Source organism: Meriones unguiculatus, chromosome 2, assembly GCF_030254825.1.
Source record: "Meriones unguiculatus strain TT.TT164.6M chromosome 2, Bangor_MerUng_6.1, whole genome shotgun sequence".
Classification (NCBI taxonomy): Eukaryota; Metazoa; Chordata; class Mammalia; order Rodentia; family Muridae; genus Meriones; species Meriones unguiculatus.
In genome coordinates, this window is record NC_083350.1 from 187,621,555 (window position 1) to 187,648,117 (window position 26,563).

Genomic DNA, 26,563 nt, shown 5'->3' on the forward strand with positions numbered 1-26,563 from the left:
ATGGCTCCCATTCTAAGTACAGTGTCATAAACTCATCCTACTTCCAAAAGGAAGTCCACAAGTGGATTCTCTCTAAAGTACACACTGATATTTACTGCCAACTATAAACTTCTGCAGAAACACAGCAACACCATAGCAGACAAAGGGAGACAAAGGCACAGAAAGCTTTAGCAAATTGTCACCAGCTGATAAGCAGATATCAGAGTCAAGGCCTGGCAGTCTAGAGTACTAGCAGACCACAGCCATGCGCTCGCTGTAACTCTGCCCCGGGGTGGGAAAATGACCTCCTGCTTCCGTTATTCACTGTCGTATCCACCTGGACCTGCTGTCTTATTTCACAAGCCAGCCCACACCACCAAGCTGGGGAAAGAATCCTGGCCCTGCCTCTGTTTCTAATTTCTACCCGTTTCTCTTGTCAACTGTCAGTTCAGCCTAGCCTATGGCTCTCACCAGCTCACTGCTTCACAACTCACCAGCATGGTCCCCATCTCCACCCTATGCCCAGATCCAGATATGGCAAAGCTAGGAAGGTTTCAGGGAAAAAGCGCTAAACAGAAGCTCAACTCACAACTGCACCTTGCTGTAGAGCAGCCGAAGCCCTCTGTCCCCTCAGAACCACGCTCATTCCTTGAGCTCGGAGGGTTAGACCTTGTACTGCCTCGGGGCTTCCCAGCAACTGTGGCAGGCCAGTGGCTATTCCGTTAGACTCTCTCTTCCCTCTGGCCTCGTTTCTGCAGCAGGAGGCGGAAGCCACAATTCACACGCTAGCAGGGACTATACTGTTGACTTACATCCCTGCCCCATGCCGCCTCCAACGGCTGCTTTCTTGAGGCTTGATCTGACAGAGCGGAGAGATTTAAAGCACCATCTTGAGACCTAAGGCTTAACCTAAGGTTAACCTAAGGCTCCAAAGTACTTATTGCAAATCTAATTAAAAATTCATTAAAGTAAAAATTTTCAATAAAGGTTAACTAAAATTCAAAACTTTAATAAACTTCTATTTTTAAAAAATTGTTACCTTAGGCTGGCACGATGGTGCATGCCTTTAATCCCAACACTTGGAAGGCAAAAGCAGATGGATCTCTGAGAGTTCAAGGCCAGCCTGGTCTACAGAGCAGGTTCCAGGACAGCCAGGGCTACACAGAGAAGCCCTGTCTCAAAAAAAAAAAGAGGGGGGAGGGAGAAAGGGAGGGAGGGAGGGAGGGAGGGAGGGAAGGAAGGAAGGAAGGAAGGAAGGAAGGAAGGAAGGAAGGAAGGAAGGAAGGAAGGAAGGGCTAGCTTTCTTGTATGTGAAATGGAGCTTAGAGGTGGCAGACAGGCCAAAGGGCACGGGGCTGTGAAGGCCAGAGGACAACTTTCAGGGGGCAGGTCTCTCCTTTTACCGTGTGGGACCCGGGAACCCATCAGCTGGTAGGGCTCCATAGCAAATGCCATTACCTGCCGCATCATCTCAAAACCCAAACTTCTATTTTAAACTGAAGATGAACTAAAGAGGAAAAAACATTTTAATGCATTTAATGATAGTGCAGCACCCACAAACTCGGTGTAAGCCACCACCATGAGGGACAGTTTAATTTGCATCCTATAGCTAAACTATATTTTAAGAAATAAACAAAATAACAAAATAAGCCCACCTGTTCTTTTACATGGAGACAAAATTTCTGCAGCTTAACACTGCATTTTCCCAGCATATGACATCCGCAACACTGTGATATGTGCAAATAAATGGGGGAATGCAGTGTTGCTGGACAATGAACCACACGAAGGATGGCTTCTCGGGGCTTATAGCACCACCCCACTTCAGCTCTCTCTGTTTCCTGTGAGGTGGGGCTGTGATCCCACAGCTGTGACCAGCCTCCTGCTGACGCTGACGTGAGAGCTGTGCACATGAGAGTGAGCGACGAAGAAGTCTGATGGCCTTCTCGCTGCTCTTCAGTCTCAGCCTTGCGCCTTTGCATCTGTTGGAGGAACTGAAGCTCCTGCCATTACGGACTCTCCCTCTGGAGCCATAAACTAAAATGAACTCCTCTCTGTAAGCTGCTTTTGTTGACAGTATTTCATCACAGCAGCAGGAAACCAGCCGTGGCGAGCTTTTTCCTTCCACTGAGCCGCCTGCTTTCTGAGGTTCTGAGGCTCAAGGGAGGATGTTGGTATAATGTTGTTTTTTAGTGTATACACCTTACCCTTGTTCATTTAAATACTGATTTCCCCCCCGACCCCCACCCCCAACTCTCTGATTTCAATCCGGATATTGTATTGTGATATTCATTCTAAGCATCCTGTCTCAACTCTGTGTAAACAGGACAAAATAAAGCAACTAGACACAATGTTGAGCAGGGAGAAGCCAGAGGACAGGAAAGAGGGAAGGAGCCAGAAGGCAGGAGAGGAGTGGGAGGAGAAGGGCGAGAGGAGAGCTAGGAGAACAGAGCTGGAGGAGAGATCTTGGAGGACGTGAAGCATGAACCAGACCTAAAATTTCACAAAAAGCAAGTATAATGTGGGAAATCTAAATGTTAGGAAACTGAGGGCTTGGAGGTTTAGGAGGGAGTAAATATTGCCCAGTATCGTGTTCTAGGTTAACTAACAACCCAGTCTCTGTGTGGTGATTTGGTTATACAGCTGTTTAAGATTAACAGCAAGCTTGACTAGAAGATAAACCCATAGTAAATATTAATAACCACTTACAACAGGAGGAGAAACACACAGAACTGGGATGCCAAGAGCAGGTGCAGATCTTTACTGTTTTAATTTCAAAACAAATTCTGGTGAGCCAGAAAAGGAGTGTGTGCTCCTACACACACTGCAGGCATGGCGACCCGCACGTGTAAACCAGCACCACAGACGCAGACACGGGAGGATCACAAGCTCCTGGACAAAATAAAAAATAAATACAATTCCAAACTGTGGAAAGGAAACAAATTCAGCCCATACTGGCCATGAGGCTTTTGCTGAAGACAGCAGCTTGGTGTGACTGAAGTGTGAGCTGGGGGCCGTGTAACTAAGTGTGTATGCTAAAGTCTAACCCAGCGGGATAATCTCAAAGGATGCACTGTTTGCTGACGTGCTGCCACAAATAGCCCACGCTAACTTTCTCCAAAATGCCTAAAGAAAAAGACCTGCCAATGCTTTTATACTGTGTCACACGGGGCCTAAAACAGTGTTTTATTGCTATTATAAACACTGCTCAGTGTTTATTACTATATTGTTTTTTAAAAATATCCAAAGCAGGCTAGAAAAGTAGCATAGCCTAAGAAACTTTGGTACACACAAGTTCAATCCTCACATCAAAAAAAGGATAAAGCAAAATCATACTCCACAAAAGTGCCACTGAAAATTAATACGGAGACTATATTAAGTGTGCTCAAACTGTTAAAACCACACAAGCTACAATGCAGTGACAGATATGACAACACATTCCACGCTGTGCATAAACATGCTTATGTGAATAAAAGTTCTTTTTCGGACCACATTCAATAATTAGAGGGACAAAACAAGATACAAATCACTGAGACAAAAAACAATTTGAAACACCACACGTCACATCATCGGACTAACAGCACAATCACCACCTGCCTGGCCAGAATCCCTAAAGAGCGTCTGTGGGCAAACCCCTGCCACCCAGGTCCCTCCCCACGGCCTTTCTGTGCTCTAGCAGCTCCCTGGGCTGTTTCTGGCGTTCTGCCCCTTCCCTTCTATTGACCACCAGGGATGCTGAGCCTCTTACAATGCTTCTTTCCTTCTCCATTTTCTCCTTTGAGTCTCAGCTCCAAAGAGAAAATAAAAAGAAAACGTAAATAGTATTTAAGTGAGGCAGGCCTTAAACTCACAAGAGTCCAAGCTACTGACACCCAACCCACCAAAAACCCTAATCCACAAACTGGCATCATAGCTCTTAAGTCTGCAAAGGCAGGATCGGGTCACAGCCCTGAGCTCACTTTGCCAGGCTTCTGCCTGGGCTTTAGGCTCATTCTTAACCTAGAATTCTGGTTTGCAGTGGACCTCGAAGAACCTGCGCTCCAAGCCTGCAAACCTAGAATGCCTTCAGCTGCACCTAAGCACGTGATTAGGGACAGGCTCCCCACCAGCTACCCAAATGTGGTGAATTAATGAAACGCCTTCCAAGCCACCTAAATATACTTTCTAATTAAAACGAAGCCTCCTTTTACAACCAGGTTAAATGGATTAAAAGATTAAGGACAGGAGAGCAAGTGCTTTCTGCACCTCACAGTTCTGCCTCCAAATGCCCAGGCCTCTAATGACTAGAGTGGGCGCTGTGAGGGCACCTAATCACCCCGGAATTATACCACCCCACCCGGAACCAATTTCAGGATCAGAGATCAGCTTCTCCCCAAACACAAAGCTGCTAATTAAGTTACACGAAAGTCCAACTAACAGGCAATTTGATGTGGCATTTATCCACCTGAAAACAGACTTTCACACTAAGTGTTCAGACTCTCAAGAGCAGACATTCCTTGTGGACAGCACTGTGACACCCTTGGGTAACTGACGTTAAATGCATGAAGGCAGAGACTCACCTCCAGGATTTCCAGAAAACAACAAAAGGATCCTCCACAAGCCAAGGAACAGCCCACAGTATGCACTCGAGCTGTGATCCCCTCTAGCCTGGCCTCCACGGCCAGGTAGCTAATACAGGGGGCTGAAGATCTTTGTGCTGACACATCTTAGCATACGCAACCCACAGCCTCGTCTGTGGTCATGTCGTTCTAAATCCTAACTAAAGAAGCATAGTTTGAGTTCAAGGATTTGCCTACTTCCTCTTTACCTACATACTCCTAAATCTACCCACTTGATTTCTTACAATTAACACATACACACAGAGCTCTCAATTTGCTGTCATTTTCTTTGCACACGCTCCTACACATAAACAAAGAAAGCATTTAGAAAGAAGAGCCATTCACTTTTTGCCAAGAAAATCCTCAGGAATGGCTGTGCAGCTGATATAAAGCTGTACAACCTAGCTGTGGCTGGGCATAAGCCAGAACCAAACAATGATTTCCTATGCGCTCCAGTGTGTGTGTGTTGGGGGGGGGGGGGGGAGGAAGCAGGCGAGTGGATGCTTGCAAGGTATTATAAGTTATTGCTGGCTACCAGTCAAACTGTGTGGTCATCCTGCCAAAACAACAGACACATAGGGACAAAGGAGAAGTAGAGGGATGCAGCTGCAAGGCAGAGAACACCAACAGCTGCCAGCCAGCTGATGCAAAGGACCTCTGCCTGTTCCAGAAGAACTCGGCCCTGTGAGCACCCAGGCCAACAGTCTGATCTCCAGACCTGCATAGAATACACTCTGAGTGTTCTAAGCATCGGTTTCTGGCCCTTTGTTACACCACCCTGGTCTACCCAGCCCCCTCCACTGGCAATGGTTCCTACAGTACCACAGAAGGCCCTCAGGGAATCCCCAGTCTATGGTTTGGTTGGGGAGTCCCCTCTCCGACATAACTACATAGGATAAGCCTTGTCCCAAATGCACTGCTTCCCTAGAGTTCCCAGCTGCCTCCTGTGGGCCTTCCCCAGTACCATCCAAGTTCCTGACACCCTGAGTCACTGGGTGGGGCTGGAGGAGGAGGGAGACTCGGATAGGGGAGACGGAAGTCCCCTTTAGTGTGAGTGGTTCCTGTATTGATTTGACCCACACAGTCTCTCAGGGTTCTCTTTTACCTAATTACTATCCTTTCACACCCATTCTCCCTGCCTCATCCCCAAACCTTGCCGCACGCCACACACTGCCCTGTATTACACGCAGCCACCCCCTCCCAGTGCCTGGGCCTTTTTGTTGAGGGGCCAATGCTTTCTGCCAGACACGCTTCCTTTATGGTAAACGGACTGCTTGAGAAAGGTTCCCAGTGCTCAGCTGGCCGCTACCGTGCCATAGCTGAGCCCACCTGTGCACCAGTAAGCCAAGGCACGCTGAGCACCAGGCTCACACTGGCACAACTGGAGAGCGTGTGAAGACAGTGCGTGTGCGTTTGTGGTCTGCTGAAACCCTGGGCCAGCGATGACAGGCCAAGACCAAGCAACCTCCTCCATCTCCCAATTTCTACTGACTGACTGACTCTCCGAGATCACTCTGCTTCTCGTCACTGACTTGTCAACAGAAGTAATTCTGAATTGAGCCCTTAGAGCCCTGGACACACTCTTCAAGCTGGAGCCTGCATCACAATCACCCAGAGGGCTCCTGAACACACATGGCTGGGCCTCTCCCCTGGAGCTGCTGACTCAGCCGGCCTGGGTGGGGTCTGAGAACTCAGCTGTCTAACAAGTTCCCAGGTAAGCCGAGTCTGCAGGAAGGCCACTGCCTAGGGCGGCTCACTCCACACTTGGCCCCTGTCCCTCCCCTGGTGAGGCAGAGCTGCTGCTGGCTTCCCACCGTCCCGGCCTCTGCTCCCACTTAGGCAAAGCCCAGGTTGTGGTCAAGTAAGCACATATCCCTTGTGGCTAAGCCCTGCTTTGAGGTTAACCAAGCAGGGTCCATACAGTGTAGGCCAGGAAGGGTAATGATGGTCACAGACCCAGGTGTGACCTGGGAGTTGCAAGGAGAGTGTGAAGGGTGCTACTGAGAGACAGGCACCAGATGGGGGTATTTTAGCCTGCCCTGCTGGATAAGGCCTGCACACCTCTGGCCAGCGTGAGCCCAGTGAACACAGCAAAACAAGCAGGTGGGAAGAAAGGTGCTGAGCGAGCCAGCCCAGAGCCACCCCGCCCTGGCTTCTGCTTAGGTGGCATGGTGCATTCTTTACTGTCGGAGCTGGTTGAGTCAGGGTTTTCTGTCCCTTGCTGTTAAAATGGTCACAAAGCAGCACACCTTATCCACACACAACACGGTGGCTGGGGTGTTCACAGTCCCGGTGCACCACTACGCCACGCTTAAATTTTCCAGATTATTTCAAAAGGGCATAGCAGAACGTTCACGGAGCAAGACTGTAAATTAAAGCTCAGGCCTAACACATGTTAAAAGATCCAATTCTGAGACAATCTGAAGAGCCAGGCTCCTGTTTTCCAGGGGTTCTGCTAGGAACTATCTAAAGAGCTGAATTGCTTCCACAACTGAATCCTGGACATGGTTTCACCCCACAGGACACACTGTCAATGTACCCAAGTGGGAAAATGGTTTCCTATCTTCCTCTGCATTCAACAGCAGGGCAGACGAGTATATGGAGAAGACGGACACTTGTGTAGCATGTCTGTTCTGTGCTTTTATAGATCAGTAACCTTATTTTGCAATTGTGAAAATCTTTACTCATCTATAAAATAATATCACCAGGCATGGTGTCACACCCCTGCAATCCCAACACGCAGAGGCAGGCAGACCTCTGTGAGTTGAAGGAAAGCCTGGTCTACAAAGTGAGTCCAGGGTAGCCAAGACTACACAAGGAAACCCTGTCTCAGATTAAATAAATAATAAAAAAATAACAATTTGGTGATATATATGTATATATACACATATATTTTTTTATATTTATGTATCACCACATACCCACCTGGCTATCTACAGATAACACATTTGAGAATAATCTGTAAACCACGAGGTACAATACCAGGGCAATTACTTAAGTCCAGTTTTAATGAATTGGATTTAGTGTGAGCTCTTTTGTTGTTGGTGGTTTTTTGTCTGTTTGCTTGTTTGAGATTAATCATGAGTCCAGCAGACCTCACCAAACATTCCTATTGCACATCTGACTTAACTATCCCCTGAACAGCTGTTTAGACGGCAACAAAGACTAAATTTCAAAGCCAAGTCAAAGAAGGAAAAAGGACATGAGTTACCTACTACGCATGCTGCATCTGGTCTATTTGGAGACCACACGTGATGGCAGAGCAGGTTACTAAAGCCACACTCTGCCTGCAAATGCAGTGGTGGGCATCTCTGAGCACCACCCAGGGGTAGTCCTGCTTCCTGCAGGAGAACAGTCTGGTGGCAGCATGCCACTCAGAGCCATTCTCTCGGAACTAAACACAGAGAGGAGACAGGGGCGGAAAGCAGGAATGGCTCTAAATCTGCTTCTCAAACTAAAGAAAGTTCGCCTTAGAAGAGGACACCAAGACATGGTTCAGGCCACCTTCTGGAGACCAGGAATCAGCGTCAAATGACTGCGAATTCTCAAGAATCTTTCCTAGTTTTATGTGTTCGGGCATTTGGTCTGCGCATGTCTGCATAGAGGCAGGAAAGGGCCCAGGGTCCAGTGGAACTGCATTTAAAGAGGACTAGAAGCCGTGGTGGTGTGTGCCTGTACTCACAACACTCAGGGAGGCAGAGGGTCTGGGACTCAAACCCAGGTCCTCTGGAGGAGCAGCCAAGCTCTCAGCCACAGAAAATATGAAGTATTGTCTAGACTACCACAGCAATTATTTGCGACAACATTTTTTTCCTCTGGCATATGTTGGGGGAGGGTGGATAGACACAATTGCTCTAGAGTCAGATTTCACATGTGCAAAACTCTTAACGGCAAACTAATAATTTGATGACAATTCATTTAAAAGAGTAACGAGCTCTCAGGAGACCCCATTATCTTAATGTTGGTGTTCCCAGACAGAGAATACTGCCTTGGGAAATTATTTAAGCACTGAAATCCCAAGCTGCGCTACTATCTTAAGTAAAAAGAAGCCTAGAACGCCTTCCCAGAATTAATCAGTGCTGCTGTTGTGGTCTCGGTAGCGCCTTCATTTCTCACACTGTTACACCATGTGGAGCAATTCAAATCACAACCCCCACTGCATACAGCACAAGAGCCACAAAGCACCAGCAGTTCATCTTCCCAGAGCTGTGGCTTCCCAGAGACACTGAAACCTGGGTTCCTAAGCTAAGAACCCAAGCGTCTCTCCTAGTCACAGCTGTGCCTTGGCTCTCGCCTCACATTCACTTCGCAGAGTCTCCTATGTGCATCTACTCCGTGGGCGAGTCTTCCTGGGCTGCGCCTCTGCCTGGCTCCCCTGCAGAACACCCATCTACTAAGTGGGCTCCATGAGGTGATTCCACAGCTGAGCACCATGTCCTGTCACAATAAATAATCAGGCAGCCGCAGAGGTGCAAGGACAGTGCCTTTTAGTCCTGAGATAAGTGACTTCTCTAAAGGCAACTCCATCTGGAGGAAGGGGCAGGGCGACTTCAACCGGACCTGGGCGACTCAGGTTGCACACAAACCCACCCTTCTCATGCTGCAAACCCACTTGCTCCTTCCAGGGGCTACTGATTATTAATGAAGTGGCCTGCCTATCTCTGTCATAGACTAGCAATTCTCGAAGGATTAAAAAAGCATTTGATAAGGCACTACAACATACAAATGCACACAAAACCAGCCACTTCGAGAGCCAGCAGAAAGATGTATTAAATAGCTAAAAACATCAAACGAAAAGCTGTTAGTACCAGATATTATTTTTAATTTGTTTCAATGAAAGCTAAATAATTATTTAAATGGCAAAAAAAAAAACTTTGTTAAAAATTACACAACATAAGTTTCAAAACTATCTTTTTAAAGGCTTTTGAGGTTAGAGAACAGTTTTAATATATACCATCACCCCTGTTAAAAGCCAGTACTAAGAAAACCTAAATTAAAACACTGATTAGAGTGGGAAAAAACCCATAATGTTAAAGCCATGCCCACCATAGCTAAATGTGGTCATTTTGCACTGTTTTCTGTGCCCTGGATAAGGCCCCAAGGAACCTGACACTGACAGTGACCTAATGGACAGTCTCTTGAAATGTGACAATCACAGTAGCTCAATTTAAAGCCACAACCTCTAACACTGATACCACAGCTGTGGCTTTAACAGCAATGACTGACTGAGGCTTGGGTATGGAGAATATGTTAAACACAAGTCATGGAGTTGAGAGACTAATGGTCAAAAGCATGAATATGCAGCATGTAACAGCCTTTCAACTCGGCCATGAGTTACAGGGCCTGGCTCTGAAGCATCAAAAGGAGTATCAGGCTGGACCTCAGGTACCACAAAGGTAATTTCCACAGGGAGCAAGCATCCTGCACCAACACAAAATGTCAGCATGCTTATATACAGGATGGTTCAGGGAGGCGGCCTGAGTGAAGGGAGGAAGGGGCATAGAGTTGGCACCATGTGGCTGAAGGGAAATAAGAACACTGGGGACAAGACCCTCAGACACAAATGACTTTCTGTGCCGGGGCCATGCTTGGGAGTCTGCTGCACTCTATCCAGCAGTGATGTGGCCCAACAAAGGCTGATCTCAAGAGCAAGTATATCACTGGGATACGAAGACCTGGCTGGAGAGAGGAAGAAGACTCTATAAAGATGAGCCACACATCCAAGAGGGCTGGTCCTGCGAGGGAATGATAGGAATAACAGACGCGCCCTCCCTCCCTCCTGTACCTTACTGTAACACAGCACGCTGACATTAGTATTAGGCCAGGGTGCTTGTTCTTTTCACCTAGGGCCTGAAGCTGGAGGAAGAGCCCAAGGAGGAGCCCAGGAGCTCAGTTCTGGGCACACTAGCTTTGAAGCACCTAAGGATACAGAAAGATATCAGCAGACTCTAGGTAAGCCTTCTGGGGAGAAGGTACAATCTGTCATCCATACATATATGTGCACACGTGCACAAGAGACAGTGTGTACGTGTATGTGTTCGAACAAGACAAAGGTTTAATGGTTTAATGCTGGGTGTGACTTGGTAACAAAGTAAGCATTTAATATACACAAGGTAAGAGAGGGGGAAAAGTGAAAGGGGGAGAGGGAGAGAGAAAGAAAGGGGGAAGATGAAAGATTGGAAATTGTCTTTTTTCATAGGGAAGAAACACAAAAGGACAGGAGAGATCATCTAAGGAGAATCTGGAGCAGGATGAAAGGAATGTCCACAATGGATCCCTGGGTATCAAGACTCAAACAAAGAAGTATTCCCAGCAGGCCTTAGGGCTGAGGAATCACCTCCAGACTCAAAGGAAACTTCCCTCAAGATCCAGTTGCTTCTGCCAACGACTGTACCTCAGTTGCTGAGAGGTCACCAGGAGTCTCCTGGTGCCCCTGCTCTCAGGATCTGCCTTTGACTGACTAACCTTCACTGTTTGAGCAGAAAACATACTGCTGCTGTTCCTAAGCAGATAAAAAATAAAAATACTTTCTGAAAATCAAAAGCAGCTTGGGTATAGCTCAGCGGTGGAGTACAGCCTTCCTCAGACACTGTCCCTGACCAGGCAGTGTTTGTGATTTCTATAATTATTTTTAAAGCTCAAATAACAACATTATTCATTCCTTAGCAAGTCTTAAACTGTTCAGTTCCTATCAAATACCACTGTGCTCCAAAAAGGCTTATCAAAGAGATATGCTCTTAGAAAGCCAGCCCAGCTTCCCAGAGCATTTACTCAGGCAAGAGCTAGAGTCACTCTGGTTTGCTCGCTCTCTTCACGAATCTTCCAAAGCAATCTTTCTTTCTCAGCAAATGAGTAGATTGCTGCTGATATCGGAGAATACCCAGGAGAAAAAGGAGGGATGGGGAGGAGAGAAGGGGAAAAGTTTTCAAATAGTGCTTTTCTGGCTTGCAACCAAATACAATTACAGAGCTTCCACAGAAGATGAAGTCAAGATAACACATGCACAGTCTTCACCAAGGCCAATTACGCTAACAGCTTCCTCAGCCAGAGTGTGAGGTAAGAGACAAGTTGCTCTACGGGCCCCACACCCCAGAATCCACAGTGTCCTAGTCAGGCCCCACTTCAAGCAGCCTTGGCAGGGTAGCACAGACATTTTACCGTCTAGATTCTCTCTAGTGATACATGGCGGTACCGATCACGCTTTCTCATAAAGCAGACTGTCTTATGGTCAAGTTTATTTCTCTAGTCTCATGTTGTTAGAATAGTACCTGCTCTAGGATACCTAGACAGGAATGGATGCTTTTGCTGAACTGAAAATGGCAGCTCAATTGACTCCAAGTCCATCTGTCATTGGTACTGTGGTGCAGTCCTTAAGATTATAAAAAAGCTGTTTGGGGGTGTAAAGTGATACTGGTAACTTCATAATTAAGATTAAGGATGAATGGCATTAAAACAGAAGGAAAACCTAGTACTGGGCTGTAGCGTGATTCTGTGTGGTAAATTTCCTCACAGAATATGGAATGAAAAGAGGGAGTGAGAAGAACTTCAAGCAGGGAGCCCTGACAGCATGGCCTGGTGATCCAAGTCAGAATGAGAGGAGAAAGTGACGCCATGATGGGACAGGATGGCAAGGTCTTTGTGGCCTTCCTCCCCAACACTCCAGCAGATACAACCATGAGAAAAATACCAGACAAACTAAATTCAAGAACACCACACAAAATACCTGACCCCCTCAAAAGACCATCAAAACTTAGAAAACTGATAAACTGAGAAGCAATCATGCCCAAGAAGGCACGGCAACTGAAACTTCATACGGGATCCTGGGGCCCAAAGCCAAGGAGCTCATGATCACATTCAAAAGCAGAGGTGAGGAGCTGTGGAGTTCTGTCTAAAAGAAACGTACTGGATTAAAACAAGCTCTAACTATCCAGGCACTCATTCTGATGAAGTGGTTGGATAACGGAACAGCTAAACCAGAGAAGACATTCAGACCATCCATGAAGCTGCTGAACCCCACTGACGACTCAGCCCTGAAAAGGACATTGGGAAACCACTCCAAACAAAGTCCAGAACTTGGTCCACAGTAAGACACCAGTGTTGGCCTCCCAGCCATACATGTACCAGGGTATTAGAAGATACGTGCAGTGACAACAGCAGAGCCTGGGTGACAATCATGCAAGCCGTCTCTCTGTGTCTTTGTAACTTTTCTTATAGTTCTTTGTCTAAAGCACTTCTCGGTGTATCTGAACTTCAGCTTTTGGTTTTGGTGGTCCTACATAGTTCACGAGGACCTCAAACTGAGAATGCAGCCAAGGATAACCTTGAACTCCTGATCCTCTCGTTTCTGCCTCCAAGTGCTAGGATTGTAGGCAAATGCTACTGGGCCCAATTCAAACATTTCCTTTTAAAGTCACAAGATTTTAAACTGGTTTGGGGAAGTTTAAAAATCCACTAAACGATGGCAGTTCTGCAGCTGACAGTTAATGGACAGTTCACACAAGGTTTGGCGATTAATTCATCCATCACAACACTGCACTGAGGTGATTCTGAGGACTCCAAAATCTGCACTTCTAGAAACGGACACAGAAGGCTGTCCTACAGGGGCCTTCATTCCACCTGTGTCATGTATGATCTCCGCACATCCAGAACAATCTCAGTCCCGAAAAGCCAAACAAACAAAATGAACAAAAGGAAAAAATAGTCAGAAACCGGGTTAAGCAACCGAGGACAAAAATAAAAGAAAACACTGGAATAACCGCCAGCAGCAAAATGAAGCGACACCACGGGCTACTGAGGCCGACCCTGACGGAAAGGCGTTTCTGAGGGACGGAGGACTTCCAAAGCTGGGATGTTTGTGCAACTGAGAGCACACTGAAAGTGGAGCACTTCAAATGGGTGAGCCATTTGGGTGAGTTACTGCTTGACAAAGTCATTGTAAAGATGCGGGGGCAGGGGACAACCATTTTTCCCATCTTGTTTTTCTTTGTTTGGGACTGTCTTCTCTCTGTGTAGCCCTCGCTGGTCTTGAACTCACAGAGACTGGCTTCCCTCTGGCTCCCAAGTGGTAGGAGGTAACAAGCATTTTTTTCAATGAAATAAAAGACAGCAACTGGAGTACACTGCAGGCAAACTTGAATTCACTCTTTTTAAGCAAATACACAGACTATAAGCACCTTACGCACACACAGACTGATGTATACACACATGTGCCATCCGATACCTTTGCTTAACCTGACAGAAAGCTGACCAGGGCGCTTGTAAAATGATTCAGCAGGGGAAGGCCCTCCTTTCCCTCATGACAGCCTGAGTTCAACCCCCCAGCCCCACACCCTAGTAGGAAGAACCCACTCTAGTTTTCTTCTAGTTTCCAGCACATGCATGCGCATACCTGTCTGTCTGACGCACACGATGAATGATGTGATTTGAAAAAAGAAAACTGACAGAAAGCAACTGCCATAGGCTGAGTGTGATGGTGCACCCATCTGACTCCAGCACCCAGAGTGCAGAGGATCCCAAGTTCAAGGCCAGCTACAGAGCAAGGTTTGCACTGCCCAGACTACATGAGACTGTCTCCAAATGGATAACAAGGTAAAACTATTTCTAATTAAGGAGAAGGTAGTGTGCAACTGACATTCAGAGAAACGCCACCGCAGATCATATTGAACACATGGTCAGAGACAGATGAGGACTTTCAGCCACCCCAGTAAGGGCAGGGGCACCTGGCAGGCAGTGACTGCTCCAGTTTCCTTACCTCTGTTCTTGAGAAGGCTCCTCCATATCCTCTTCAGAATCACCCTGCAGTGAAAGAGCATCCATTAGCAACTGTTTTGAGGAAACCCAAACACCAACAGTGGGGTGGCGAGCTGCACTGAGCGCCTCCAGTGACTGGCACAGCAGTGAGCAGAGTTACAGTGGCGTGCGCCGAGGCTGTTGAGAAGGCTCCGTGGTTAACAGGGCCCACTGCTCTTCCAGAGGGCCCAAGTTTGGTTCCCGGCATCCACATCAGGCAACTCTACCTCCTGAGAATCAAAGGCCTCTCCTGGCCTCTGAGGGCCACACACACATACATGTACATATTCACATACAGACACACAGACTCAAAAATAAAATCCTTTTTTAAAATGTTATAATGGCAAATATAAAGCCATAAACTTTAATAAAGAGAGTATTTGTCAGTACTCTCTTACATTCACATTTAGTGAATAAACCACTGGTTTAAAAACAAAGGGGTTTCTGTTATTGTTTGTTTTTTGTTTGGTTGGTTTAGTTTTCAGTTTTTTCAAGACCGGGTTTCTCTGTGTAGCCTTGGCTGTCCTGGACTGTGTAGACCAGACTGGTCTCAGACTCACAGAGCTTTGCCTGCCTCTGCCTCTGCCTCCCAGTGCTGGGATTAGACCTGTGTCACCACGCCCCACTAAAAACACGGTTTTTAAGGCCAGCATAGTACATATAGTGACTCTGAGGTCAGCAAGGCTGCATAGGGAGACCCTGTCTCCAAAATAAATAAATATTACAGTAATTTAATTTTAAAAGAAGAGACATATCTTACCTCAGAATTCTATCAATGAACATGCAGTATACTTCAACATCAATAAAAACGCTACTAATTTTGTAAATTGAGTAAACACCATCCTCAAAAAGCTCTCCCGTGTATGTCAGGAGGAAAAGGCAACTGAAACATCCACAGCGTGGACACAGAACAGCGCCACGTCCAGCTAAGCAGCCACAGTGCCCAGCCCAGGCTTCCTCAGTAGGGTAGCCTTCCCTGAGCTTCCGGCATCCTGACCCACTAGCTTCTCCTTTGTGGGTCTCCTACTCCTAGTGCAGCTGGCCCTCTAGCCCCACTCCTGCCTCCTCTTCTTAGCCCAAGGTCCCCTGCACTACACCTTCAGCATGTTAGGGCCTGGAGAGATGGATCCAGGGTTTTGTTCCTAGCACGGACACCAGGCAGCTCTGAACCACCTGTAACTTTTGGCCTCCCGAGCATCAGGCGCCCACATACACACAGAAATAAAGGTAAATAAAGCTTTCCAAGCACGCACATCAGCGCGTTAACCCACACTGGAACTACAGGGCCGGGGCTGCCATCTTCTGTGCCGTCCTTCCTCAGTCCACACATTCCACCATGCCCATCCCTCTCCAAGACCACGTCTCAAGCCTCTGAGGCAAGCTTCGCTCTGCACTGCACCACGCCTAGCAGCCAGTCTGCAGGCACGGCACATGGCTTACGACTCGGTCTTACTCCCAAATGCCAGGGCATACAGTGCCTCATGCTCCACTCTGCAGCGAGCACACAGGACTGCCTGCAGAGAAGCGTCTGAGCTACCTTTTAACCCAGCCCTTCTGCTGAGGGCACCGTCACAACGCTTGCCCCCTAGGTACGCCCCTTCTAGCCCCCCTCTCCACCTCCAACAGGAAACTCACATCTATCCGGTGCACTGGCCCACCATCAGTACCGTGGGGCCTGGACTGTCACGACATGCAGGGCTTACTCCACTCCATCCTGCAAGCATCAGCACAACACCAATCTTCCTCCACATCACTCCTTCCCCCGCTGTATACCCCGCTTCAAGTCCCTGCTCAGTACCCCACAAGGAACCTGAGGATGACCCAAAGGCTGAGGGCAAGAGGGTGGAGAGTCTCCACACCAGTCTGGGCTAACAGCGAGACCCTGTTAGACTGAAAATGCTCCAATAGCTCCCCAGCGGCCATGAGCTGGACTCCAAGCACCTTCAGGAATGGTCGGCAGCACAGCGCTGGGCCCTGACACACCCATCCCTCCTCCAGACCAGCAGGCTCCGGTTGTAATTTAAAATGTCACAGTAGAAACTGAACGACATCGTCCACCGAGTACTGTTCAGGGTGGGCCCCTTCTGGCCTTCAGCCTTAAGTGACCCCTCCGGGGGACATCGTCCTCTTCTCTCCATTCTTAGTTTCAGCACTTGAAGGCTTTCCCAGGCATCACCAGCTTTATCGGCTCAATAAAACCAACCCCTCAAAGAACAAGACCGCATCCTCGTTACTCCTACCTGCTCCGCTGCCCCAGGCCATGGGCTGCTATTTCAATCCCATACTGCTTTCAAGAGTTGGCTCAAGTGTCTTTTCAACGCAGCATACACGGACGGCTTCAAGTAAAACAAACATTCCCACCACTGCTTCTTCCTGCCTGCACACAACACTGATGCCCTTCAAACACACTGCACCACTCGGTGCTTTCGTGGCGTCTCATTTATCACCCACATGCCTTTATCTTGATGGCTCGGGCCACACGGCAGGTGCTTGGGTTTACCGTAACACCATCTGCACCTGCCCCAGTGCTTGGCTTAGAACAACCCAGCTGTCTCTGAGGTTCTACTAGCTCTCGGGATTTCTGGAAACGTCTACGCAACTTTCTCTAGAGCAAAGCAGAACATCAAGTTACTCCCCTTCAACACAGGTGGTGCCTACCTTACCACCACCACCACCACAGCACCGGTCACCGCGGTTACCGCAGCGCCAGTCACGTGGCCCTGAAACACAGCATTCTGGCCAAAAGCTCGGGCTCTGGAGCAAACCACGTCCCGGGTTCAAATCCCCCCTGCTGCTTCCCTGTTGCAGCTGGTGACTTATTCAGCTGTACTGCACCCCGGCTCCAGCTCCATAACCAGGCAAAACACTCCACACTCTGGGGGTGCGCTTGTGAGGGAAGACCACAGGGCGCTGATGCTCACAGTTCTCAGCCCAGGTTAGTACTTTTCAGTGTTGACAAAGCCAAATATAAACTTGTGTGACAAAAAGTTTTCCAAACACTAGTTAATGATTCACTGACCAGAGCGGCACGCTATTACATAAGACTGTACCTGGGTTAAACAAACAGCTGTTCACTATTCGGCTTCTGGTCTCACTTTCTGCCAATTCTGTCATCCATCCCCGCAGAACTGAGAGGCGGGGAAGCAACAAGAAATGGTATTTTTAAAGACAAAGTTTTGTTTGCTATCCCTCAGCTGGGGACGCCCATCTGCGCTGTGCCAATCCTGGCACCTGCTGAGAGGAGCTCCAAAGTGCTTCTCACCGTGACAGGACAGTGAACGGCAGCCCTTTCACCGCCCACCTTCAGGACTGAGCAACTTCAGCAACAAAAACCCGGGGCCAGATATGACAACTGCCTCTCCTCCAAAGGCATCACAGGCGACTGTGCCCACTACACAGGGAATAGTGCGGCCGCGCGGACCCTCACCCCTCACCCCTCACCCCTCAGCAGCCCAGGCACACATACATAGCTATCAAAGCACCACACCAAATTCAGAAAGGAGGAGATGATGGCCACCGGATAGCAATCCAAGACTCACGAAGGACCCAACCACAGACAACATCCCGGGCTCAGTGCTCAGGGGTCCCAGTGCCAGCCGAGACAGTGAGTCCCAGGAGAGGAACAGGACAGAGAGGCCAGGTCAGATGGCTGGAGGCCCAAAGGCCAGAGCAGGTCAAAGAGTATCACCCTACCTTACATGGATCAGTAAGGTGCACAACGCTTGTCACCTTGCACAGATGCAGCTACGGCTAGACAGCTAATGAAAAGGCCTGTGTGGTGTCTGGGCCGTCACCACTTTGGACTCCGTGCGCTGGAGAGTGAGAAAATGGGGTGGAGGGCTGTTCTATAACTCTTAACAATAAAACCAAATGGCTTTTTCTTTCCTCCCATTATGACTGATAATTTTTTTGTGTTACTATACAAAATAATTCCCTAACAGGAGACCACATAACAAAATATACAAATAGGGCTGGGGGATGTAAGTCATTGATACAACTTGCTTAACATGCACAAGGCTTGGAGCCATCCTCAGAACACACACACAGGAATAACATGAGTATCAGCTCACCACAAAGCCCATCACACTGAGTTATCTGCTGGGTCCAGCCCTTTCAGCAGGGGAAAGCAATTGTTTTCCATGACAGAGCTTATGCACTGGCTAAGAAACCACCAAGACAAGCACCCTGGAGCGCCTCTGAAATTAATAGGAAAAATATCCAATTTTGCAGACATAGAAAACTGGGAACAAAAAAGAGGGAGGCTGGGCCCCCATATAGCCCAGGGACAAGAACACGTGTTTAGCACATGTAAGGTCCTAGGTTCAATCCCTAGCAACAAAGAAAAGGGGAGAATTTGCATACTCACTGGGACTCATCAGGACTCACACCTCCACACTAAACAAGGGTCTGGCGGCCCAGTAACAACTGAGTTTCTTGTCTGGTTGGTTTTTGTTTTGTATTTGTTTTTTTGTTGTTGTTGTTGTTTTCATTTGTTTTGTTTTGTTTTTTTGAGACAGGGTTTCTCTGTGTAGCCCCTTGAACTCGATTTGTAGACTAAGCCTCAAACTCATAAAGCTCCATCTGCTTCTGTCTCCCAGATGCTGGGACTAAAGGTGTGCACCACCACAGGCTGACTTTTTTTTTTTTTAATGAATGATGACATAACAGGTTCTTAATCACTTAGAGTCTCATAAGTTTAAAACAACAAAAACCTTCCAAATAAGTAACTGTATAAATAATCAATACTGGGTAAATCTATTGTTCATTGAACTCAACATCTTGATGTTCCAATTTCACTTCTCACTGACAACTTTTAGGTTCCAAAGACATTTTTTAGTCTTCGTGCATGGAAGATATAAAGTTTCCATGACACTACAAATATTCTCCACAGACTCTTATGACATACACAAGAAAAACCTTTTGAAAATAATTCTAAGTTCCTTGAAAAGAACTCCTTCCAAATGAGCTTCTTTAGAACACTGTATCTAAGATACACACATGCCTCCTCCCTGCCCAGGCAGCACATGCACACGGTACCATGTCTAAAGGAAACACATATAGAGTCTATACGTGCAGAAAATGTTTGTGGCCACCAGTTTCACTTTCAGCACAGCACTGGTTAAAATGCCTTAGCTACCGACGTCTATGGTGAGTTTTCCGGCATGACACAGTCCCAATACTAACTATTTTTATCAGAACAAACCACACCATGCATGTCAGTGAAATCAAGCCAGAAACTGGAGACTTTATAAAATAACTTTTGAGCTTATAAATGAAGTAATTAATGTCACCACAGGCCCTGACATTTCCGTTCCTGTGCACAAACAATATATCTTTCACACTGGCAGAAACATTTTCCTGTCTGGGTTGGTTTTAAGACATGATGCTTCAGTTGAACCCAAATGCAAAAGCACAGCAGCCCATCTTGACCTGAAAGTTTTGTTTCTCTCCATACTTGGAGATGCTATATTTGGTAAAACTGATGGTCCAGTGGAAGGCATACATTCCTGTAGCTGCAGCTAACTCGGAATGAAACAGGAGGAGATGGCCTAAGCAGTGGAATCTGAGGCAGCACTGCAAGACAAACACCCGGAGTGGGAAGAGGGACGAGGATACGGTGGTCGTCAAAGTGTCGGTGGCATCCAGGGAGAGAGACCAGGAATGACATTTGGCACACTACAGGCACAGGGCATAGTAGAGAATTCTCTGGGTCAAAGGTCACTCATGCGACTGTTAAGCAACTGATATTCACAACTATGACTATTTAAAGTAAACACACCAAATGTTAAGTGTTGGTTCTCAGTTATAAATTATTTTGACTTTGGGGTTTTTGTTGGTCTGTTTGGCTTTTATTTCCTCTCTTTTCTAAACAGATGTATTATTTAGAATCAAAGGTTAAAAATCCATTTGGGAATATACTTTTAGGGCAAAGAAAGACGACTTGCTGCTCTCCTTTAGCCTGCTGGCCTTCAGGAAAGAGCTGGGAAACTGTCTTCTAAGAAAGTGACCACCTCTCTGCCTGCAAGCTGTTTTTCATTAGCCCTGGTCAAAATGAACATTGCAAATATCTCCAGGCCAGCTCTTAAGAGGGGGACCCACGTTGCTGGAGACTGCAGAGAAGCAAGGAGCTCAGCCTCTTGATGGTAATGCTACCACCAGCATGGGAAGTAACAAACACTCTGAAATTTACCTCAGGCAAGCTAATAATGTTCTCTTATCATTCAACACACACACACACACAAATGCATTTTGGGTTTCTACTGCACTGCTGGTGAGAAACAGTCGTCAAAATTATGTTTAAATGGTCCCTTCTGCAAGTCACTGAGAGTTCCTTGCATAATGAAAACATTCAATTGAAGACAAAAGCTTCAGTGCCCCATCCACTGCAGCCTGAAGCCCTCTATGCTACAGATTCCCAATAAAACGTTAGCAATTATTTTTCCACATGTAATCATTATATCATTGTGGGGAGGGGGGAGAACCAGAAATTCAGGTTCTTAAATGGGTGTATACTAACAGGAATTAAAGACACTTGGAGAAAATCCAAGATTACACTCCTTTAAAGTCACTTCTTCATCCCAAGGCTACTTAGGCTAATGGCATGTGCCGCTCACTAACATTTATGAAATCAATATTCCCATTGTGTTCAACCCTCCAGCCACTTGCCATCCACACCACACCCGATGGCTTGGAGACAACAGTGGAGACGCCGAAACAGGCCCCCCGCCCACCCTGGAGGAACCACTAGCAAGCCAAGGCACCCGCCACTGGCCAGACGCAAGGATGTGCTACACTCAATCCTGAGAGGTGGCCCGAGCACCCACCATCTGAACTTGGGGCCGGCCTAACTCACAGCCTGTCTGTCACATGGCGCGGGAGGAGGCCGAAGGGCCGCCGGGCCGCCGTTGCCAGGTGTTCAGACCGTTTATTTGCCTTGCAAAGTGACCGGAGCGCTCCCGTGCCACTGGGGGAGGGCCGGCAAGCTCCGGGCCTCTCCTCCCTCGCACGCCCGCCCCCGCCGTCACCCGGTCCTCCTCACCTGAGTGGGCAGCAGGAGTTCCCCTTCTTCTGCCTGCCACAGCTCCACCACGTTCGGCAAGGGCTCAATCGCTGCACGGACACCAAAAAACACATCGCGTTTGTAATGCACGGAAAAGAAACGCTTCCTGTTTCCTCGCCCGTGCCCCGTGCCACCCGCCTGCCCCCAAACAAGTCTCCGTCTCCTCCTCTCGCAGGGGAGGCCGCCCGAGGGGTGAGCCGAGGATGCGAATACAATGGCCAGCCGGCGGCCCCGGGGCCGGTCGCGGGGAGGAGGGCGTGGAGGGCTCGGTCCGGGCCAGGGAACGAGACCGCCGCGCCACGGGGCCGGGGGAACAAAGCTGCAGGAAGCCGGGCGCGGCGAGGCACCCGCGCGCCACACAAAGCGGGGGATGCGCCCGGGGCGCAGGGGCCCGCGCACAAAGGCTCCGGGGCGCGCGCGCCTAGCGGTCCCCGAGCCCCACGCCGCCCGCTCCCGGCCCGGCCCAGGGCGGCCGAGGGGACGCTGCGGTCGCGGGGCTGCAGCAGCCCGTCCTTCCCCCGCTGCCCGGGCTCCCGTCCTCCGCGAGCCTCCGCGGATTTCAACAGTTCCCTAAAAGAAAGGGGGGGCGGGGCGGCGGGGACAGCCAGCCCCGACGACGGGCTGACCTTGTCCCTGAGCCCCTCCCGGACGGCAGCAGGACAGCAGGACCTGGAAGACGCCCAGCAGAAGGTTCACGGCCGCGGCCGTGCGGCGGCGGGCGCCGGGCTGCGGGCGCCGGAGCCCCGCCATGCTGGTGCTCGCCGCGCTCGCAGCGCTCTCGCTCTCTCGCTGGCTGGCGCCGCGGCCGCCTCGCCGCGCCCCGGGCCCGCCCCCGCGCTCCGGCCCCGCCCCCGCGCCGGCCCCGCCCCGGCCCGCTGTTGGTCCCGCCCCCGCAGCTGTTGGACGGCTGCTCGGCGCCGGCGCGCCGCTCGCCCCGGAGCGCGTGTGCTCCGCGGATAGCAGGGGATGGAACGCGGCGGGGAGCGGAGGGACGAGGACAATGCGAACGCTCGCGGCGCGCGGCACGTGCCCGAGGGCCCCGGCCGCGCGGCTCTGGGGGCTGGGGCCCGCGGCCCGCGAGGAGGGGCTGCTCTCGGCCACTTTCCTGGGCTGGCTTTGTTGGCGACACGCCGGCCGCCGTGGCGGGGTGCCCCGGGGCGGGGTCCTGGGAATGACCCCTAGCCCGGCGCGAGGCCTTGAACGGGATGTTGGTGGAGATACACGCTGTGGTTGTCAGGAGACGCGAGCGCAGCCGCAGCGCCGCTGCCCCCTCCGCAGCGAGGATTTCCGGCGGCTGCGAGGGCTGTAATTTAGAATAAAGGCTCCCCCGGCACCCGAGAGGCTGACCTCAGCGCCGCGTGGCCGCAGGCTCCCGGCGCCCTCCGTGGACACGGTCCAGCGCGTGACAGGTGGGGGCCTTCCTCGCAGGTGAGACCTCCAGAGACCCTGGCAGACGTACCCAGCTTCGGAATCGGGCTGCAGAGGTGAGCAAGCCACTTAGCAGACGTAGTTGAAGTGGAGGGCACGGTCGCCTGCCCGGTTCCGACATGAATAAGTAGTGTAAGTCCTAGTTGGAAATTATTTTTTGCCTGTTTTTAAGCGGATTTGCTGTGCGCGGCAGACGTAGCTCGTAGGACTTTCAGAGCTGCAGGACGCGATGAGGCCACCTGTCTGCTTACACTGATCTTCTGTCTAATTGCTTCTGGAGCCTTCCAGTCTAGACTGTGGGGAAATGTGGTCACCCAGCAGGTCGGACGCTGGAGAAGGACAAAATAAACGATGGACGCTCTCTTCTAATACAAGACTGTGGCCCGGTGTGGCTGTCCGGATACAACTCTGAACGGGGTTTTAAACCACCTGCTTTCTTTGCCGTGGTCAACATAAAACCGTAAAAGCAACATGTCCACATGAGGAAGTCACGTTGCTTGGCCCAACTTGAGCGACTCCGACTATTTCTTCCTTTTTTTCTGGATTGCCTGGGAACATCCCTAGCAAGGATCCTCTGCCCCATCCCGCCGTGACGCCTTTTTCCTCCTCATTTCACTTCTCTGGGTTTAATTCACAGCACTACAAAACCAACACTTGCATAACCATAGGTGTTTCCAGTTTGTTTCTAACGGAAAGTTCCCTCACAGGCCTGTTTTGTTTATTCTATGTTAATTTAAAATCCCCCGTATTAAGAAAACAGCAAACTCTGACAGTTAAGAGGTTTAACTTGGAAGTCATGATGTAAAACTGCACCAATTTTTAAGTTATTTTACCTTTTTACTAAAGAAGTCCCACACTAAAAAGCACCACACTATCAATGAGAATTGCGTATAAGACTGAAAAATATGCTGTAAGCCATCTGTTCTCATTCATTCTCCTAGCAGAGTTTTTCCGGGACAGCGGACATTTTCAGGCTGAGGTCTTTCTAATGTGGGGAGCTGACTGGAGCTGACCGGGCCAGCAGCTTGTATCTACAGTGCCATGAGGTTGGAGAAGGATACAGATTGCACAGCTGTCTTCTTAGATAAATCTTACCCACTCAGCCATCTCTGGAGGTCTGTTTCATGCTGACTCATGAACAACGGTAAAGTTATGGCCCACTGAGGAGCTTCCATGTTTTGACGTAAAACTGTTGTCCAAAAATGACGCCTGCGTGTTGTGTTGTGTTTCTGCTCTCCCCTTGTCAATGATAGATGAGTCACAGGCTGGTAGAGCTGAGAATTTGAGTAAAATCTTTTTATTTAACTTTGTGTGTGTGTGTGTGTGTGTTTAATTAAGCCTACACCATAAGCTAAAAACAAAAAGCAAAAAATAATAACAAGAAAACAACTCACATTCAACTTTTCCTGGTGGCCCAGGCTTATAAATCTGTCTACTAAAATGCTGAGGCAGGAGAATGGAGCCGTTTCAGGGCCGTCCTGGGGACAACAGAGTTTATGCAAAGACCACCAAGGCGACTTTATGAGGCTTTGCCTCAAAATTAAAAAGGGGAAGGGCTGGTGATGTAGCTCCGTGGTACAGCCTTTGCCCTTTTCACAAGAGCCTGGCTTTAATGCCCAGCACCACAAACCACAGTGACAATCTCGACTCTTATTTCAAAATATCCACTATATTAATGTTTTTTAACCTCTTTTATTGAGTACAGATGAAAAGCAAGTCCATACACCTGTTCTATCTCAACATATCCTATATGAAATTGACATAAGTGCCAAATCCAGCCACCTTAATCTGGAGATTAGACATGCCAAGTCAGAAAGTGACTGAAGATGAAAGGAGATAAGGCAAGCATCTGGTGTTAAGTGTTCAATAAATAATAGAAATCACATTACAGTTTATCCCCAGTGTGGAGGCATGTCACACCTATAAAGTATTAAAGTTGACACTAACACTTCAAATGCCTGGATTGCCTTTTTATTAACATTTATCACTAGAATGTTGGAATAAATCATGTGCATGCAGTAGCCTCCGACTGCCCCATTTATCCATCAGTTTTAGGGCTCGCCGCACCCGATGGAACAAGACCAAGAATTTCACTAAGCCGCCACCACCGGGATCTAAGCTTCAGCCCTGGCTAGAAGGAAACGCCCACAAGCAGGGTGGGAACCTGTGGTCCTGTATTCCTGAGATGCAAACCGCTGCCTTCGGTCAAAGGCACTCTTTTTTTTTTTTTTTTTTCTGGCTTTTTTATTAGAGTTATTTGTACATGTATTTATTTGTGTCCATCTGTGTGAGTGTATGTGTGGGCTTTAAAGGGTAACCTATGGAATCATTTCCACCATGTGGGTTCCAGGACGTGAACTCTGGGCCATCATGCTTAGAGGCAATCGCCTTTGCCTCCTGAAGCTTCCAGTGTGTACAGTTGTTAATAATTCTCTCCTTTCTCGGGCTGCCCTGCAAGAAGGTCCTCATTGGATGCACAAACTAGGTGTAGTAGATTTCCCAGGTGTCTGAATTGTCAGAAGTAATTTTCTTTCTTTATAAATCACCCAGTCTGTACTACTCTGACAGCAGTGAAAAACAAAGACATTCTGCAATTTTCTTGACAGACCCTTCCTCCCATGCCCAGTTAAAGCAAGAGCTCACAGGGTGGCCCTCTACACCCTTCATATCATCTCTGAATGGCTCATATAGCCCTGGGTCACTGCTGAATAAAGGCATGAGTCTCAAGTTTTCAGACCTTCTGGAAGCTCCACTTTTAATGCAACTGCCTGCTTGTCACCAGTAGCTTACTGTACTGTAAGCATCTCAGACCTAACATCTATCAAATTCTTAATTCCATCTATCCAAACTTATCACGTCCTCGTCTTCTTAAGTCCAAGTTAAGGGTTCACCGTACACCCCAGTTCCTTGAGTCAAAAGCCAGGAGTCATTTAATTCTTCATTCCTTTAATCCTTCAAACCTATCAAAAAATCATGTGTCCACTTCCAGAATACTCCTCACACCTTGCCTTTCCACCAGCCCCATTACCCCAGTTCATGCTTCCCTGTCTCACACCGGTGCCTGTCTGTCTCTCTGCTTATATCTCAGTTGTACCAGATCCAGAATGGCCATTTAAAAACAGAGCTCGGGCTATGCGTAAAGCTCTCCAGTAGTTTTCCACAGTGGAAGCAGAACTCAGAGCGTCCTGTGAGAACTCTGAGACATCTCCCTGTGCCCACCTTCTGACTTTCCCAGTGACCAGTGTGCCCATCATCGCTCTTCACATTCCGTAAGCCCACCAGGACTGAGCTGTCTTTGAGCCTTTGTACTCTGTCTTCCTTTAAACATTTTTAGTGTACTTCTTTAGTTCATGTCTGGCTGTCATGGAACTCAAGGTGTTTGAACCAGCCTGGCCTCAAGCTTACAGAGATCCAGGAGCCAGTTCTCTTTCCATAAAGCGGGGCCCAAGGAACAAGCACCAGCATCAGGCTTGGAAGCAAGCATCTTTACCCGAGAAGCCATTGCAGTAGCCCCCACTTTCTGTTTCCCCACTGAAACCCCTTTGTCCTGGACCCCCACAATCCATCCCATATGTAATGCTGCTGCGTTTGCTAGTGCATGGAGTGCCCGAGGCAGAGGGACTGAAGTCAACCACACTGAGCCCTGGTTCAAGGATGCCAGAAGCAAAGGAGAGCATCTGTCATAGGGTTTTATTGCTGGGAAGAGACACCA

The 26,563-nt window shown here is 48.7% G+C and overlaps 1 protein-coding gene and 1 long non-coding RNA gene across 6 annotated transcripts in view; one reads left to right on the top strand and one right to left on the bottom strand.

The window, feature by feature from the left end:
• Tmem131l (transmembrane 131 like) overlaps positions 1-22,210 on the bottom strand; it is a 130,756-nt gene extending 108,546 nt beyond the window's left edge. For 4 of the 5 annotated variants that reach the window (XM_060378497.1, XM_021649649.2, XM_060378496.1 and 1 more), the window contains exons 1-3: positions 22,050-22,209; positions 21,403-21,473; positions 14,326-14,369 (exon numbers count right to left, since the gene is read on the bottom strand). In XM_060378497.1, the coding sequence (XP_060234480.1) occupies positions 14,326-14,369; positions 21,403-21,473; positions 22,050-22,173 (239 nt within the window). In that variant the 5' untranslated portion in view covers positions 22,174-22,209. Of the gene's footprint in view, positions 1-14,325; positions 14,370-21,402; positions 21,474-22,049 lie in introns of all 5 variants that reach the window. The other variant, XR_009590134.1, reaches the window with a different exon arrangement.
• A 108-nt stretch (positions 22,211-22,318) lies between these two features.
• LOC132652491 (uncharacterized) lies at positions 22,319-24,161 on the top strand. The gene is made up of 2 exons (XR_009590135.1): positions 22,319-22,907; positions 23,024-24,161. It is a non-coding gene; the product is annotated as an uncharacterized LOC132652491 (long non-coding RNA).
• The last annotated feature ends 2,402 nt before the right edge of the window (positions 24,162-26,563 follow it).